General features: G+C 43.1%; 1 protein-coding gene across 3 annotated transcripts in view; it reads right to left on the bottom strand.

Annotated features, from left to right (window-relative positions):
• LOC112263717 (myosin-11) overlaps positions 1 to 17,375 on the bottom strand; it is a 38,973-nt gene that overhangs the window by 9,708 nt on the left and 11,890 nt on the right. For 2 of the 3 annotated variants that reach the window (XM_024440301.2, XM_024440261.2), the window contains exons 4-26: positions 15,664 to 15,691; positions 11,198 to 11,297; positions 10,985 to 11,008; positions 8,158 to 8,250; positions 7,865 to 7,928; positions 7,186 to 7,284; positions 6,619 to 6,762; positions 6,012 to 6,107; positions 5,681 to 5,799; positions 5,310 to 5,462; positions 4,917 to 5,090; positions 4,514 to 4,687; positions 4,284 to 4,398; positions 3,860 to 4,053; positions 3,098 to 3,219; positions 2,810 to 2,879; positions 2,441 to 2,601; positions 2,028 to 2,136; positions 1,765 to 1,896; positions 1,332 to 1,538; positions 1,019 to 1,156; positions 595 to 718; positions 119 to 290 (exon numbers count right to left, since the gene is read on the bottom strand). In XM_024440301.2, the coding sequence (XP_024296069.1) occupies positions 119 to 290; positions 595 to 718; positions 1,019 to 1,156; positions 1,332 to 1,538; positions 1,765 to 1,896; positions 2,028 to 2,136; positions 2,441 to 2,601; positions 2,810 to 2,879; positions 3,098 to 3,219; positions 3,860 to 4,053; positions 4,284 to 4,398; positions 4,514 to 4,687; positions 4,917 to 5,090; positions 5,310 to 5,462; positions 5,681 to 5,799; positions 6,012 to 6,107; positions 6,619 to 6,762; positions 7,186 to 7,284; positions 7,865 to 7,928; positions 8,158 to 8,250; positions 10,985 to 11,008; positions 11,198 to 11,297; positions 15,664 to 15,691 (2,812 nt within the window). The remainder of the gene's footprint in view (positions 1 to 118; positions 291 to 594; positions 719 to 1,018; positions 1,157 to 1,331; positions 1,539 to 1,764; positions 1,897 to 2,027; positions 2,137 to 2,440; positions 2,602 to 2,809; positions 2,880 to 3,097; positions 3,220 to 3,859; positions 4,054 to 4,283; positions 4,399 to 4,513; positions 4,688 to 4,916; positions 5,091 to 5,309; positions 5,463 to 5,680; positions 5,800 to 6,011; positions 6,108 to 6,618; positions 6,763 to 7,185; positions 7,285 to 7,864; positions 7,929 to 8,157; positions 8,251 to 10,984; positions 11,009 to 11,197; positions 11,298 to 15,663; positions 15,692 to 17,375) is intronic. The other variant, XM_042303961.1, reaches the window with a different exon arrangement.

Below are 17,375 nucleotides of genomic sequence, written 5' to 3'. Positions count from 1 at the left end.
TTATCACAGTATCATGTGAAGATCTATAAAACAACTGAAGGGGGCTCAAAAGGAAAGAATAATGAAAAGTGACAAAATTACTAAAAATAAATATCAAAATCCAGTGCTTGTTGCCCACCTGGCCAGAGCAGCCTGTAGCTCCTCCTCCTTCTTAGCCAGCTGGGCTTTGAGCTCAGCGATCTGGGCCAGCAGGTCGCCTATCTGCTCCTGGAGGTCGTTAGACTCCGCCTCCAGCTTACGCTTTGCTTTGTCCAGCTCCTGCCGACCCTTCTCCTCCTTCTTCAGACGGACTAGAGGACAAAAGATAAAGAAATATATGGAAGGTTACTCTATGGATGAAGATGTGTGCAGTGGCTGAACAGCTTCAATATGCTATTCAGACAAACTTAAGGACAACACAGATTGGTTACGATATAGGATGCTACTGTATGGATATGGCTAGTTTTTCCTGGTCAGGTCACATGTCAGGAAAACCCCCAAAGCCACTATTTGTAAGGACAAAGATGTGCATTGTTGCTTGATAACTGAATAGGTGTGGCATCCATTGAGAGTGGTTTATTTGATGTCTGGATGGGGTAAAAGATTGATACGAACCCTCAAGTTCAGAGATCATCGACTCGTGTTTGTTCTTGAGCTTGGTCAGGTTTTTGGACTTCTCTTCCTCCTCTGCCAGGTTGGAGCTGAAATCTGCTAGCCTCTCCTCCATTAGTTTCCTCTCCTAAAACAGGGTAAACATGGCAAACAAACCGGTAAACACACAGTGTAAATCCTAAACGTTATACCCCAGCTTTCATCAAATGCCGATTGAATGGACAAAAGGAAAACAGGATCAACTGTCATTATCAAATCTTCATTGGACTCATGGGCCTAGAGACTGCTTATTTTATGATGCTTGAGACATATGGTAATTGACACAGTCTTTCGTCTATCAAGAGAAAACACTCAAATGTTCCTTTAATGGCCCATAGCCTTGACAATATGTCTCATATGACGCCTGAGACATGGTACTATAACTGACCTTTAACAGTTTGGTGTTGTGGTCCTCCATCACTAAGACATCGTCCTCTAACTTCTTGATCTTGCCTTCACATGCTACCTTCTCCAGCTGCAGCTTCTGACGGGCATCCTCCTCCTCCTCCAGATGCTCCTCCAGGTCCTAAAAACAAACCAAGAAGAACTGAACTGCCAGACTTAGGATTCAAACCAGCAACCCTCTAACCTACCGCCATGACTTAACATGACTGGCACAAGCCTCAGCAACACACACCCCGAACTCCAAAATACAAAGTCAAGGTGAAAGACACAGAAGGAAAGAAAAAGGTCAAACAAACCTGCATCTGTTGCTGCATCTTTTTCTTGTCCACCTGCAGGGCCTGAGCGCGGTCTTCCTCCTCTTCCAACCTGGCCTCCATTTCATGGAGGATCTCCTCCAGCTCCTGCTTTTTAGCGGCCAGACGCACCCTCATCTCCTCCGCCTCTGCATACAGCTCGGTCTCAGCCTGCAGCTGCTCCTGTAGTGCGTTCCTCTCCTCCATAATCTGGATAGAAGAGGAGCCACAGAAAAAGCAAAGAGCTTAATAGAAAGAAAAGTGTAGGGGGCCCAACACACAACCCTGTGGTACACCAAACTTTTGAGTTGATGTTTTTATTTCATAACACTTATGTAAATACTTTTTTTTGAGGCAATGAAAGTGGTGAAAAGGTTTACAATAGTAATTTAATTCAAACAAATATTGGTTCCTGGTGAATGAACCCTATACATACTGTTGTGTGTTTCAGGGTGATCTCCTTCAGCTCTGATTCGTACTTCACTGCAGACTCCTTGGCCTTCTGCAGCTCCTCATCCTTCAGGCCCATCTCCTCCTCCTGGCGGGTCACTTGCAACAGAGGCTTGACCTGCAGGTCAGAACGACGTGACTTTGTCAACACTGCATCTGCCACCAAATTCTAAAACTGATGTCCTTGGTAAGTAGGACAGACATCAATTAATGGAGTGAGTTGAGGAGTTCATGTTGTTGAAACTCTACCTTGGTGAAGAGTCTCCACCACTGCCAGTTCCTGAGTTTGAGGTAAGCAGCACAGTTCCTCTGAATCACCTTCATGGCCATCAGTTGCTGCTGTCTCTTAGCAAAGGCCCTGTTAGAACACAGGAGCGGAACCAACATTGACCACTGTAATGTAGCATTTATTGGCTCATAAAAGCAGTTTTCACTGATTCAGTTTCAATTGTGGACTGTGCTAATAACAGCCTACATAGTGGCACTTTCGGAACCAGAATCAGAAAAAGTCTGTCCTGGAAACGTTACATTGCGACGTCCCCTGAACTTTCGCTAACATTTAGCGGACGTTCCCAGGACAAAATGTTAGCTGGGTAGAATTGATATATAGACAGAGGGCTTTATTGTATTAAAGCAGTGTCAACACTGAGGCCATTGCTCACTTTCTGGCCAGGAAACCTCTAGCCTGGGACTGGAAGGCGATAATGACCACCGTAATCTTCAGATCTCTCTCCTCCTCGAGCTGGGCCAACACGCCAGTACGGAAGAAGATCTTACTCTGACCAATCCGGTACAAGTTGGGGTCCAGATCCAGGTGCTTAATCTACAGAACCAGGAAATGGGACAGAAAAGGAATTTGAGAAAAGGGGAATTAAGCTTGGTATGTGGCAGAGTTGGTACCAGTTGGTTTCTATCTTGGTACTTGGTATCTTGGTAGAATTCCAGAGAAGAGAATATGTCAGGCTGTTTTTATAGACTTGATATGATGAAAGTCCTGATGCTAGGATTTGGAAATGGCTCCACTTTCTTACCATGAGACCACACGCCTGTTTGCCATCCATGAATCCCTTGGGGATAGCACTAGCCGCCAGGATCTCGTAACTGCAGAGTGAAAATATTGAGACAGAGACAAAGTCTGATTGAAGAGAAATGTTTACCACAGGCTGTGTTTGATACATGCCAATGTTGAATGTACTGGATAGTAGGCAATAGTATATCCTGGTTAAACCAGACTGAACGGTGAAACCATGGTGAGCGACAGTGTCCAGGCTGGTTTAACCAGGCTAAGGCAACAGATTCTTCCATTCCAGTCTACTCACCGCTGACGGAACTCCTGGAAGAGGATTCGGTTGGGGAACCCTTGCCGGCAGATACGGATGCCTTCCAACACACCGTTGCACTTCAGCTGATCCAAGACCAGATGGGCGTCCAGTTTCCCCGCCTGAGGACAACGGGTCAGGATATAGGATCAATGAATATGATTACATTTGCTTTACATATTGTATACAAAACATCAATGTTACAAATACCCAAGCATAGCAAACACTAAAGTAAGGGCGAGATTATTTACAGCTCCTTACCTTACGAATAGAAATAAGTACATCAAGTTATTCTTTAGAGTTGTTCTAAAAAGTTTAAAGGTTGAAAATGGAAAAAGTAGAAAAAGCAGTTGGAGAGGAAAATACTTAACACTCCTTCATAACTGGGGGAGGAAACACATAATTCCATTCAAATGTCCTAAATGGCCTTTATCAGACAAACAGGGCATCTTGCCGCTAATCTAATATGGTATTTTTTTCCCATTTTATAGAGGGAGTTGCTTGCACCTCTCCTCTGCATCAACAAACAACTACAGTTCAAAAGGAATGGCCCTACAAGGGGAACAATAGTGGTGAACTGAGGTAGGCTGGAATTGAATCAAATAGAATTCAAATTGAATCAAGTGGATTCTTCACTCCACTTAGACACTGACAACAGGGTGAAGGGAGCCACACTCGACTTGCAGCCTAATAGACCTTATTCACAGCTGAACGTTCTATTGAATGGCCACATTGTGAGTAATGTCTATGCCTAGTGCCTACCCTCTTCTCGTGGTTAGGGATGATACATCTGACGAAGTTGGGCTGGGTGTTGTGCAGCGTGGTCATGAGCTTGGCCAGGGACTCCTTGTAGAGCTGACCCACGGTCCGGAACATGCCCTTCTTGGTCTTGGAGCCGCTGGGCATGGAGCTGTCGGACATCTTGGCCATGGTCTCCAGGCCCACCACGCGGTCCGCTGAGTCACATTCATGACAGGGAGGGGGTTTGTTTTAGGATTTGGGTTAGGTTAGGACACTGGCAGCCTGTATGCCAAACATGACACCAGTTGGCTAATAGTTCTGGTTACCACGCTTAGGAGGCAATATTTTCAATCAGAGCTATTCACACAAAATGAAAGGGTATATGTATCCGTCTTGAGACTCCATCTTGATGCTAAAAAGGCAACTGGAGTTCAGGGGAACTTACCATCTTTCCAGAGCTCCTGGATAAACGTGTTGGACGAGCCGTTAAGCAGTGCTATGACGTTGTCGTTGAGCGGGTCCATGTTCTTTGTCAACCAATTATCAGCATTGTAGTCCACCTACAGGCAAAGCACCACACAGTTCTTGTATATGATCTCTGTGAGGATTGAACCCACAACCTTGTCCCTCTTACCCGCTTACTGAGCTGCACAGCACCACAAAGATGATAGATACCTTTCCAGCGTAGTGATGCACAGAGAATACTGTTTTGCTCTTCAGCTGTTTGGGTTTGCTGAACTTGATGTGGCTGGCCTGGGTGTTCATGAGTTTCTCCACGAAGGAGACATCTGTGGCTTTGGGGAACCAGCACTCCTCATCCAGCAGTGCCAGAATACCAGGAGGATTGTTCTGTGGAGAAACAGAATTCAAATAAGTATCTTCCTGGTTTCTTAATATGTCTAGGTAAGGTTTTCAGGACATAGATTAAGCCTAGCACTGAACTAAAAAGCTTTTTCAATGTAGAATCTACCCTGAGAATGATATTTAGTCTTGGACTAGGCTTAATCTGTATCTATTTAATGTATTGAATGCATACATTTTACACCTAAAGAGTGTTTTTCACAGTCTTCCCACTCACCGGCCTCTCAATGAGCTCAATGCAGGGCTGCAGGTCCAGGCCAAAGTCGATGAAGCTCCACTCGATGCCCTCCCTCTGGTACTCCTCCTGCTCCAGGACGAACATGGTGTGGTTGAACAGCTGCTGCAGCTTCTCATTTGTGTAGTTGATGCACAGCTGCTCAAAGGAGTTATCCTGCAAGAGAAGGGAGAGAAGAAGAATTTGAGTTTTCACCAAAGACAGTTTGGTGTGCCGCAGGGTTGTGTGCTAGGCCCCCCCAAGTCTTTTCCTTCATCTTAATACAACTTAATAGCTCAACTTTGACGTATAGCATGTAGCCCAAGTCTTATCCAAGATATCGTACATACAACCCTATGAATCCTTCCATGCAATCATATGAATCCCCTCACTCACCTCAAAGATCTCAAAGCCAGCGATGTCGAGGATGCCCAAGAAGGATGCTCCCTGGCGTTTGGTCTTGTCCAGAGCCTTGTTGACCCTAGCTAGCAGCCAGCGGAACAGACGCTCGTACATAGCCTTGGCCAAGGCCTCGATGGCAAAGTCAGCCTGGAGGAAACAGAGTAAAATATAGATAACTGAAAACTAAACATTGTTTTAAACTGTCTCAAATTCAGCAAAGCGGTATGGCCTATTCCTGGACCAAAAAGCACTTTTAATCAGAGATTCACATTTGAATATGTTTTTTAGTCCAGGAGATAAAATCTGTGGCTGGGAAACAGTCGAGCAGGACTGTCTGAATTTCAGCCTGCCAAAGCAACATGTACCTGCTCTTTGGTCTGTGCTTTCTGTACCACCTCTCTGCCCACTTTGATGCGAGGTGTGAGGATGGCTCTGGTGAAGTCTACCACGTTGATGCCCTGGAGATGGCACACCTTCTGAGCCGCTGGAGAGGTAAGAAACAAAGACCCAATTCAGAAAGAAAGTAGATGTGATAGTCCTACACATTAATAACATAAGGCATGTACTACATTTAATACAAGTGGCATAATACATACCATATTCATAGCACAACATATAACATGTACTATACAATGTCAAATAACATAATATATACACATAACTTGTGCACTCTGCCATCTCATGTCCTCATCTAACCTGTGTTGTCAGGCATGGTGGCCTGCTCCTGGTTCCTCTCCTTCTTGAACTCTATGTTTCCCAACTGCAGCACCGTGGAGCACACCTTCAGGATACCTAGAGGACAGACAGCAGAGAGTACAGGTCAATTACAGGTCAGCCTAGCTAGTCAGTCACCATTAGCTATCTAAGATCTGCACACCTAGTTTACTGTATCTAATGTATTTGACATGTTGATGTAGGGCCACCGGGTTATCCTTACCATGTGATCTTGACGAAAACACCCTAAACCCAAGTCATAGCCTGGTTATTCCTGAAAGTTATATCATATAACATTATAGTGGAACTGCCCTAGTAATAAAGAGTTTGTTGTGTTTGAATAGAATGGCCCTGTGCTGTAGCCTACCTATCCCCTCATCCTCAGTGAGGCCCATGCTATGCATGGTCTCGTGCAGGACTTGTTAAGGTGATTGAATAATTGATTGATGTACCAATTCATTTTTTTGTTGATTCAATTAATTAACTACTTATCCTCGGTGAGGCCCATGATGTTCATGAACATACGCAGGACTTTTTGTGGTGATTTGTTGGTTTGATAAATTGATTAATTTATTGATTGATACAGTACCGGTCCTCTCTTCCTCAGTGATACCCATGATGTTCATGGCCTCCATGGTCTCCTCGTACATCTCGTCGTCCTGCTGCCCCGAGATTGAGACATGGCCCGCAATCAGGAAACGGTAGGCGCTGAAGTTCTCCAGCAGAAGCTCCTCTGGAATGACAATGATTCAGTGTGTTCAATTTTGACAGTTCTAGAAATTCTAGCTCTAAGTTCAATCATGTACAGGAGCGCATCTGGAACAACGGTTGAGGGTTTTCATTGATGAAGTGGAGAGTTCTAGAAATTCGAGCTCTGTAGTATCAAGAAATAATCATATTTGATTGTGTACAGAATGATTCTGCTTCTGGTTGTCTGGGGTCAATGGGATGAAAAGTAGGACTTCCACAACTGCCCGTCCTGCACTACAAATTAAATCTCCTACACCATGACAATCAGGTTGATCAGGGTTCCTGATCTAAATCCAAAATGGCACCCTATTCCCTACAGAGTGAACTACTTTTGACCAGAGCCCTATGGACCCTGGTCAAATGTAATGCACTACCTAGGGAATAGGGAACACAACCCAGATCTTACCGCGTAGCTTGTCCTTGACCCCAGCCACCATGTAGTAGAAGATGTGGAAGGCTCTCTCAGTCTTGGCCTGTCTGATACAACGAGACTTCTCCAGCAGGTCTGAGAACAGCCGTTAAGGATATACATTCTAATGCTCTGGATGGAGTTTCAAGTTTATGCTTGAGAGGAAAACAGTCCAAAGAAACGTATTTACAAACAAGCTTGTCTACTTTGTCATCGTACAGTGAACGATACACAGAATATACATTGTGACACTGGAGCTTCATTATCTCAATTTCTGACACGTTCTTGGCAACCTGTACCTACAGTACACTCTGCGCCAAAACATCTTTAAACATGACCCAAATACATAATTCCAACCTAAACATTTCTCATCATTCCATTCCATGGGAACTTAAGAGTTATTGGAGTGACAGCACTTTTTAGACTGTCATAGTGCAGATGCCAACGACCTCCCCCAGTGTTTACCGTCGGTCACAGGAGAACCCCATGACACTTCAAACAGGAATGTGTCAACAGTCCAATACCGCAGGTTTGAGTCTGGGTTCATGTTTACTGTTCACACACAGGAGTCCCAGGAGCTTTTGTAGCCATTTTCCCAGGGTAGTGAACACAAAGAACAGCTTTTCTGAACCTGGATCCCCGGGTTTAGAGTTAGTGTGTAACACTGTCAGGATACAGGTTTCAATGTTGGCTCCGACAATGTAGCCAGTCACATCAAAGTTGATGCGGATGAATTTACCCTAAAGGGAACAGGCACACCAGGATTACAGTAGGTCATATGTTACACAACGAGGTAGCGTATATATCCAACTGTCAGATGACTGTTTACACAAAAATATATATGGGTCATTGTGCAAATTACACAAATCAATAGCTTGAATGAATGAATTGATGAATGTAAAAGTGGACACTACTCAGTGACCCGCCTCAAATACTTAGGGCCTACGCGTCTGCGGAAGGGGAACTCACAAATCGTGAAGAGTTGTCATTTTTGATGGTCTTGGCGTTCCCGAAGGCCTCCAGGATGGGGTTAGCCTGCAGAAGCTGCTTTTCCAGCTCCCCCTGGACAAAACAACATAACGACAAACATTAAACTAAATCTGTGACATTCATTTGTAAATAGAATAGTCAAATAAAAAGGCTGGGACAGCGCAGCACAAGCCCTATGAAAGTCAATTGAAAAAATAACATTTTCTAAAGAAAGAACAGAAAGAAATATATCCTAAAAAAAACAAACCCAGTTTAACAGTTTGGACTCCTATATCATCATCTCTACACTGTGTATATCTACAGCGTGACTGGGCCTAATAGCAGTATAACTGAGCGGACATCACCGACAACTCCAGAACATCTAATCCCCTATTAGTCTCTATGCACTGAGGACACGTGTCCCACCAACATGACTTATTTCACTACCAATCTGCCTCAAACTGAGACAACTAGGGCCTGATTGTTCAAATGAGGCCCAGTAGAGTGTTTGCTGGCTGGGCCAGGGGAAGGATGTGAAGAGGGAGTGGCTGGAGGTGGTAGATTCAGAGTGTTGCCGGTCTGGAGAGGGGCCAGAGCAGAAGGTGGCGATGGGAGTGTGTGCTAGTTGGTAGGCAGTGGGTCTGTTCCAGGTCCGCAGAGATGACAGGATTGTTATTTCTATAGAAAAGGTGCTTCCTAGAAATCAAATATTTTGCATTTTTCTAGGCTTTGTACAGATCTGATAATATGCAGTTTGATCAAAGGGCCTGCGTTAGCTTACTGGCTGGGTCAGAGGCAGGCATACCTCTGTCAAACACACACACACAGAAATGTGCACAAACACACACATACTTAACAATGCTCCTCTGGCTTAGGTGGAAGGGGGGGGCAGTGGATGGTTTAACCTCTCCCATCTTGACTAGCCGAGAATGATAGCTTGTTGTGGTCCTTACACCTGTTTTTTTAATGGGTGTTTTTAGACTGGAGAGTTGAAACCAGGACACTTGTGCAAAACCACAGGGCAAATGAATGTAAATTAGATCAATTATTTAACTGGGGTTCAGAGGTGTCTGTCACATGCCTTTCAGATCTAGGAGAAAACTATGATAACACATCAGCCAAATTTCTTATTGACAAATTCCCAGTAAGATAAAAGATAAATCTCACCCAAGTTAATAGATTAAAACAGAACGAGTTACTGCTACTTGAGTGAAATACTTATTTTCCACCATCATTTGCAAATAAATTCATTAAAAATCCTACAATGTGATTTTCTGGAGAAAAAAAAATCTAATTTTGTCTGTCATAGTTGAAGTGTACCTATGATGAAAATTACAGGCCTCATCTTTTTAAGTGGGAGAACTTGCACAATTGGTGGCTGACTAAATACTTTTTTGCCCCACTGTACTTTACATTTCAGCAGGGAAAAGGCTGTGCTCGCTTCAGACATCCACAGAGAGAGAGAAACAGCGAGGGGAAATGACAGGAAGGATCAGTCATTAATAGGCTGTTGAAATGGAGAGATAAAGAAGGAGAGGAGGAAGAAGAGAGGAGAAGAGTGACACATCCTAGTTCTAAAGCAGACGTATTAAGTCCACTGCTGGTGATAGGCTTCTAAAATATGAATTACATTCTAATCTCCACACTAGCATACTACTTAGAATGCATGGCCAATACATCGCTTCATACTAAGTACCCACTGGGCACAGACTTCAATTCAACATCTATTCCACATTGGTTCAATGTAATTTAATTGAAATGACGTGGAAACAGCGTTGATTCAACCAGTGTGTGCCCAGTAGGTAGTAGAGAAGGCTGGACAATGAAATCATGATTGGGCTTCACTGCATCTCCTGAAGGTCTTGAGGGGTAATGGCAAAGAAAAACACATATTTTGACCCTTGACCTGGAAGTTAATCCCTTCATTGCTATACAATGATGACTATTACACACAACCCCCCCCCACACCAACTATTTGAATCTCACTCAGGCAGGATTCTGACAGGAGAGAGCTGTCCGAAAATGCATGTTTTTTTAAATCAGGGGCGAAGAGAGACCTGGCTGTTGTGATGAAAAGGTCAAAGGTCAGAAATCACAAGGTCACATGGTGTCTGAAAAACTCCACACTGGTGCAAATCATCAAAAGTGGTAGAACAACTACTGTGTAACGCTACGGAGGAGCAAGACGCCGCCACAACGCCCACAGGACAAAATGGCGGGTGGTGTATGTTAGCATTAGGGGATGAGGTAGGGGGGGGTTCGGTGACAGGATATGTAATTTGATAGACAGGAAAAGGTAGATGGACATGCTCACACTGTGCTCTGTTGATCTGTGGTGGTGGTTAACCGTTTCAATGCCGGGCTTCAACCCCAGGCAGTGAAAGAGTGTTTTTGGAAAACCATGGACGACATAACAATAACCAATCTCAGGGGGAATATAAAGTAAATCATCTGACATATTATCTACCATTTTGTATTTGGATGAGAGGGCTGCATGTTAATAAAAAAAAATCACTATCATGCAGTTTTTAGTTGTGAGGTCCATAACTGGTAATATCAGGAAGTTATGAGCACTCTGTTCTACAATGGGGATATGGGATGATATTGCTCATGTTATAGTACATTTTAAATGTATTATTTTCAGCTCAACAATGGAGACGGGGAACTTGATTGGAGGGGGATCTTGTCAGAAATATATTTTGTTACTACAAAAAAAAAAGAAAAACTGTCAGTGAGCCACTCTCGCATGCAATCCTTCTTTCTAGGAGAAAACACGCATACACCACCACACGCAAAACACACTTGGGTCATTCCCTTTTTTACTCACGTGGACAAATGCTCCTGGCTGTGTCTATTTGGAGGAAATTGCAGTACAGAATTATCATTCAACGGGGCAGTTTCCTCACACATTGGCCAAGTCTCCCTTAGAGCATGGAAACCGGCTTGGGGAGGTCCCCACTTTTGACACACAATAGCCACTTGTCATAGACGGCACAATGGCAAAAACGATACAAAAAAACATTGTTTGCAGTGTACTTACAGCACTGGTGTCCTTCTTGCCTTTGTGAGAAGAGGCCACTAGAGCCAGATACTGAATGACCTTCTTGGTGTTCTCCGTCTTACCTGCACCAGACTCCCCACTGGAGAGCAGGAGAGATGGGTTAGAGGGATAGAGAGAAACAGAGAGAGGGTGGGGGGGAGGGGGGCAGAGGGAGAGGGTGAAAGAGTTTGAGATAGAAAAACAGAGGGTGAGCAAGAGAGGGAAAACAGAACAGGTTGTTCACAGTTGAATAACTCACTTTAATTAAACCGTGAACCACGTGAGTGACTGAAATAACAACATCAACTCCCAAGCACAATGTTATTGCCATTGTCCAAAGTAACGTAATGCCATCCAACCTCTTCCTGTGTGCCTCTAACAAACGATTAGCCCTACCCTACTGCTTTATACCATGATGAAAGGAAACTAAAGGGTCAGACTGACCCACTACCAGACCAGGGGGTCCAAGGAAAGGTCTGATAACCTGGAAAGACCCATGTACACAGAGGGCAGATCAAGTAAAACAGCATTCCTAATCCAGTGTATTTGAGGCTTAAGGAAGACAAAAGGCAGGGTACAAATGTATGAGATATTCCTCAGCTCTAAACCAGAAGGCCAAGGGTGGGTATTGGACATATTTAACAGAGGTCGGAAACTACAGAAGGATGAGCGAGAGTAGTTTATTGGCCTTTGATCTCTAGATGCTGGAGACGCCAACCACAATGCTGCTGTCTGAATGATCCCAGCCTAGTGTCCAGCTGGCTCCAACAACTCCATAAAAGGAGAGGTGTTTGTAAGACCCAGAGGCTGTCTGTCATGGGGCCGACTGGGCCGACAGGAATCTATCCAGTATCAACCATAAAGATGTAAGCTCTTAATTTGACATATATTGTCATAGCAAAATAATCATTTTAACATCATAATGTTCCTTGATCAGTGGTTAGGCTATTAGCTGACCAAAAGTAGAGACTACATGTAAAGTGCAATACTGTTAATATAACTGTGTTAATGCGGGTTTTCAGTGAATTTATGTAATTCACGAAGCTCATCTGCCTTTCCTAAGGTGCAGGAAAATACTATAAACAATAAAAGTGTGATCAAATTAAAATCCTACATCTGTACCTCATCCACAGGACCTCATCTCACACTATACAAGGTCGTAACCTCATACTACAGCATATACTGTACATCAGGTCTGATTCACTACACTCCTACAAAAGACCTACATTCGTGATGAATGTTATCATAAATTTCCATCATAACATTCATTCCTCACCGAAATACAACAGACCAAAACTCACATCAGGCCCAACCTTAACTGTCATACAAAAACCTAAAATCACACTACACTAACTCGACACTGCATGAACACACACAGACCTCAACTCACACACCACTTACAGCGTCACTCCTTACACCAGGTCTAGAACACTACCCAGGCCTCAACACATTGGAAAAACACAGAACTCCATAATCCTTGAAAATATCCTCAGAGACCTATAAGCCCTGAGACAGAGACCTCACATTCTGTATATCGAAGTGAGGGGATTCCTCTTCTAACACAGTTTACGGCTTAAACCATCCCAAGGTCAGGGTGGCCACCATTGATCACTGGTCTGGATGGCTGGTCAGCATCCTGGGCTTTGGCCCTTTTCATTCCAGACCTGGGTTCAAATGCTATTCAAAATAATTTAAAAACACTTTGTCTGTGCTTGATTGAGCTTGCCTGGCTTATTGGACATAATCGAATAATTCCAAAACAGTAAACCCCCGCCTATCTGGCACTCCAGGCAGGCTAGAGCAACCGCTCAAAGTATTTTAAAGAGTTTGAATAGCATTTGAACCCAGGTGTGGCTCACTTTTGGAAATTATGCTAGGTCTCTTACCACTCTAATTCTTGTAAAGAGAAAGAGATGACCCCAAATAAATGAGATGTCAAGACCCCAGCAAGAATTGTGAGCTATATGGCTACTTCAAATGCATTATTTTGGTTGTAACTAAGGATTGTGAGGAGAAATTCAGCAATGGAATGGGAAACTGCAGAGTGTGTCTGTGTATAACATGTTATTGTCAACATACCACACCCTGACAGCAGTCCATTAGCTCATGTTTTGTCTATGTGAAATGCATCTTACAAAACTAACCATTTATAAGAGGAGTCTGTCACAAAGCCTACACAATACTGTTATAAACAGCGCCCTCATATAAATGCTATTACATTGTCATAGCAAATGCAATTAAAATCTCTAGACTTCAAAAGATGGTACATTTCATTGTTTGCCACCATACAGATGTAGGATCTTAATTTGAGCCAGTTTGCTACAGCAGGAAAAAAAAAATACTCCAGCAGCAACAGGAAATGTGAATTATGTGGAATATAATTCATGGACATTTTTGTAGACGTTAACAATTTCGTATGGGAAAATCAAGTTTGAAATGTCAAAGTGTAAATTACAAACTTCAGAACTCTTCTTAAACCTGAAACACACTACAACCTTTACATTTCCTGCATTGTGATCCTGCACCAGGGTGATCAAATTAAGATCCAACATCTGTATGTTGACTATGTATGCCATGACGTGTGCCATGTCATGTTTATCAATATACAAAGTAATGCCATCGTCACCAGGTCAAACCCCTGTTTGCTATGGCGACAACACAGTCGGTCCCTGGTTCATATGTTTTTACAATAAATCAGTGTCATTTCATACACACTCAGGGAGCATGTCATACATGGCATTCACCGTAGCGTATGTTTCGCCTATATATGGATAGAGCATGCTTATACCTAGCTGACCCAACTAGGTGATTTTTTCCCCCCCCAAAAGCTCCCGGGTTTTTCTGAAATCCCTGTTGGAGGATGTCCGCTCTGATTTTTCCGAAATCCCTGTTGGAGGATGTCCGCTCTGATTTTTCCCTACTGATTCCAGGAATCTTTCAACAGGGATTTTTAAAAACATGGGGGAAACATTAGGAACACTTCTGAAATTTTGAAACTCTATAGCTCCAAACTTCCCTGCTTCCATCCACAACCCTACTGCATTACCGACCTCCCATTCCCCAACAACAAACAGGAAAATTAAAACCCCAGTTCTCCAAATAAGCCTCCTCTGGTAAATTGTTCAGGCAAAACTTCAGGAAGTGAGTCGATTTGATCAGAGAATGCTGCATCCTGGCATCATTCGGTTTAGAATAGAAGGAGCCTGGAGCTCCAGGGCAGTCTACTTTAGACAGGGACCCTCCCATTTCCTCTACTGGGTACACTGGAGGCTTGACAGGAAAGGTGTTCTGACTTACTGTAGAGTAGGGTTTACTGTAACTAGGCACGAGGTCAAACATGCCAAGAGGTGCTGAAGTGTATTGGGTTTTGTTTTGTGTAGTAGACCCGACTAGCTAAAACCCCTAGAACTAGGGCCCAAAAATGTTCCTGAATGTGTGGCCTGACAACTCCTAGCCTATATAGTAACTAGAATGAGACAAGCAATTCCATTTCTCTCCCAGAGTCCCAGAGATATTCTCAATAATTGCTCTACAATGAGTAAACAAACAAAATGGAGCCCAAACAAAAACAAATCTGTCTTTATAATCAAGACAGGGCACACTTCCTGTCTCTCTGAGAGGACAGAGGGGAGGAGAGGAGAGTAGAAAGGAGAGAAGTGTTCTAACCCCACAACTCCCTGGATAATGGTTCCCACAACATACAGATGTAGGATCTTAATTTGATCACTATTTTGTTGCTTAGCATTGTCATGCACAGCAGGAAATTCTAACTTGTAGTGAATTTGAGTTTTCAAACAGCTTCTAAAGTTTGTAATTTCCACTTAGAAATGTCAGACTTTATTTGCCAAAACAAAAATGTATCAACCCCTACAAAAACGTTTATTATAAGCCACATAATAATTCACATTTCTTGATGCTGCAGGATTATTCTCCAGCTGTAGCAAACTGTCTCAAATTAAAATCCTACATCTGTATGACATGAGCATTTCAGCTAAGATTCACCAAAATACCCACGGAACTTCCTGTCATCCTTATTGTCAAACCAGTCAGACATGTCACCATAGTTGTCCCCCAAAGTGTTCATTCCCACCAGACAGACCACAGTGTGTTAGGGTAGTGCAGTAGCAGGCTGGAAAAAGGTAATGTTGATGTTAGAGGTATCTCATTTGTTTAACTGTGGCTGTGTCTGAAATGGCCCCCTATTCCTTATGTAGTGCACTACTTTTGACCAGGGCACATAGGGCCCATAGGGAATAGGATGCCATTTCCGACACAGTGTGTGTTTATGTAACCCATGGGTTACATAACTGTTACTGTTCCATCTTCAACCCCCCATCCAACCATGTGATGTCTAGGAAAAATGTGGGGAGAAAAAAACTTGTATTTTAGGATCAAACATACTGTATAGTGTGAAGTGTAGTGGATAGTGTAAAGTGTCAAATGTTTAAATTTTTTTTTTTACTCACGTGCAAAGAATGGACTGGTCCTCACGATCTGCAGAAAAAAAGAAAAATCCTGATGTGCATGTATGAGCAACTCTATCCTGACTTATGCAGTATGAAGACAGGCATCTGACATCATTACACCATATAGTAAGACAATTGGATTGGTTAATCAAGACAACGTGTTTTTCTGGTCCTGGTAAGAGCATGGCGTGTGCAACGCCAAGGTTGTGGGTTCAAATTCCCACTAGAGCCACAAATTCAAAAACACACTCACTGCACTTTAAGTTGCTTTAGCATGATATCTATTAATCATTTCTAAACGTGCGTAAATCATATACAGTATGGGTATCTGCTACCTGTTCATTTGGACAGTATTTCATTTTTATAACTCTTCCTGTGTTTCGGTAGTGGTGCTCCTGAGTAATAACTGAGCGATGATGACGTTCTGTTGTTTCCTGTCTCGATGTACAGTGCAGATCCTCAGATCACACACAGCCGGTCGTATGAAACATACACTTTATTACTCCAGAGAAATCAACCAAACGTTCACATCTTTGTACAGCCATATGCGTTGAACCTTTGTACAAACAGGGCTCAAGTGAGAAATTGGTCGGGCTTTCCAAAGCCTAAAACATGAAAACAAGACAATAAAAATAAAAAAAATGCTTTGATTTTGAAAAATAAATATGTCCACCTGATGTGTTAAGCAATACGATGACTATCAATTCCTGATATGTGATCCCAAAAAAATAGACTGCGTCACAAATCCTAGGAAAATACTAAAGGTCCATGTAGGGATATAACGAAACAGTATCCCCCTTTAAAAAAAACGCTAGACAGGGTGTGTATGTGCTTGTCTGGAGTCTGGGGAATGCTGTTAAGGAGAGAAAGACTATTTGGATATTATTAGTTAAATTATCAAGTTAAACTATTTGTGGAGCCCAGTGTAATCTAAACATGACCTATGTGAAACAGCGGGAGGGGGGGATTGGAGGGAGAGAAAGCAGAAGGAGAAAGAAAGAGCAGCAGAGAGGGTTAGTTAATCCCCCTGTGCATTATCCTTATCTGCTAATAGAAAGCCCATGGCTCGTATGTTGTGTCATTTAGCGTAACTCCTCAAAGATTGAAATCTCTCCTTTACTGGCCATCATTCCCATCCCTGGTCCTACTGGGCATGTGCTACGCTAGGCTACACTAGTCAGGCTAGCCTGTGTGGCTTTGCTCAGGTTGGAAAGAACTGAGCGCTAGGATGCTGTTCCTCATTTTGGACGTGACTTGGCAGTGGGTTAGGTTCCATTCCACACACAGCAAAATGCTGTCTGTTCCCCTTTCTTCCTATTTAAGGCACAGAGGGGAGAGGGGCATCCAGGGCTGTGCAGCATTTCAAACAGATTCAAACACAAGACACCAAATGTAGCTCTGAGCCAGGGAGAATAACCTCGAGGGGGAAACGCCAAACAGTAGGGGCCAATCTGAAATGGCACCCTATTTCCTACTGCAAAGCGAGATAAATAAAATACAGAGACACACAGAGACACACACAGAGAGCGAGAGAGAGAATCTCCCAAATTACAATTGGTTTAAAGGGAAAATTCCAAGGTCACTCTAGTCTCATCCCAATCACGAGTTCACCAGAGAGATAAAGCCAAAACCTGTCATCAAATCACAGTCAAACAGAACATTTCATATAAGAGATATATATAAATTCCCGTTATGACAATGGCATTGGATTT

This window comes from Oncorhynchus tshawytscha, linkage group LG02, assembly GCF_018296145.1.
Source record: "Oncorhynchus tshawytscha isolate Ot180627B linkage group LG02, Otsh_v2.0, whole genome shotgun sequence".
NCBI lineage: Eukaryota > Metazoa > Chordata > Actinopteri > Salmoniformes > Salmonidae > Oncorhynchus > Oncorhynchus tshawytscha.
This window is presented reverse-complemented; position numbering and strand designations above follow the sequence as displayed.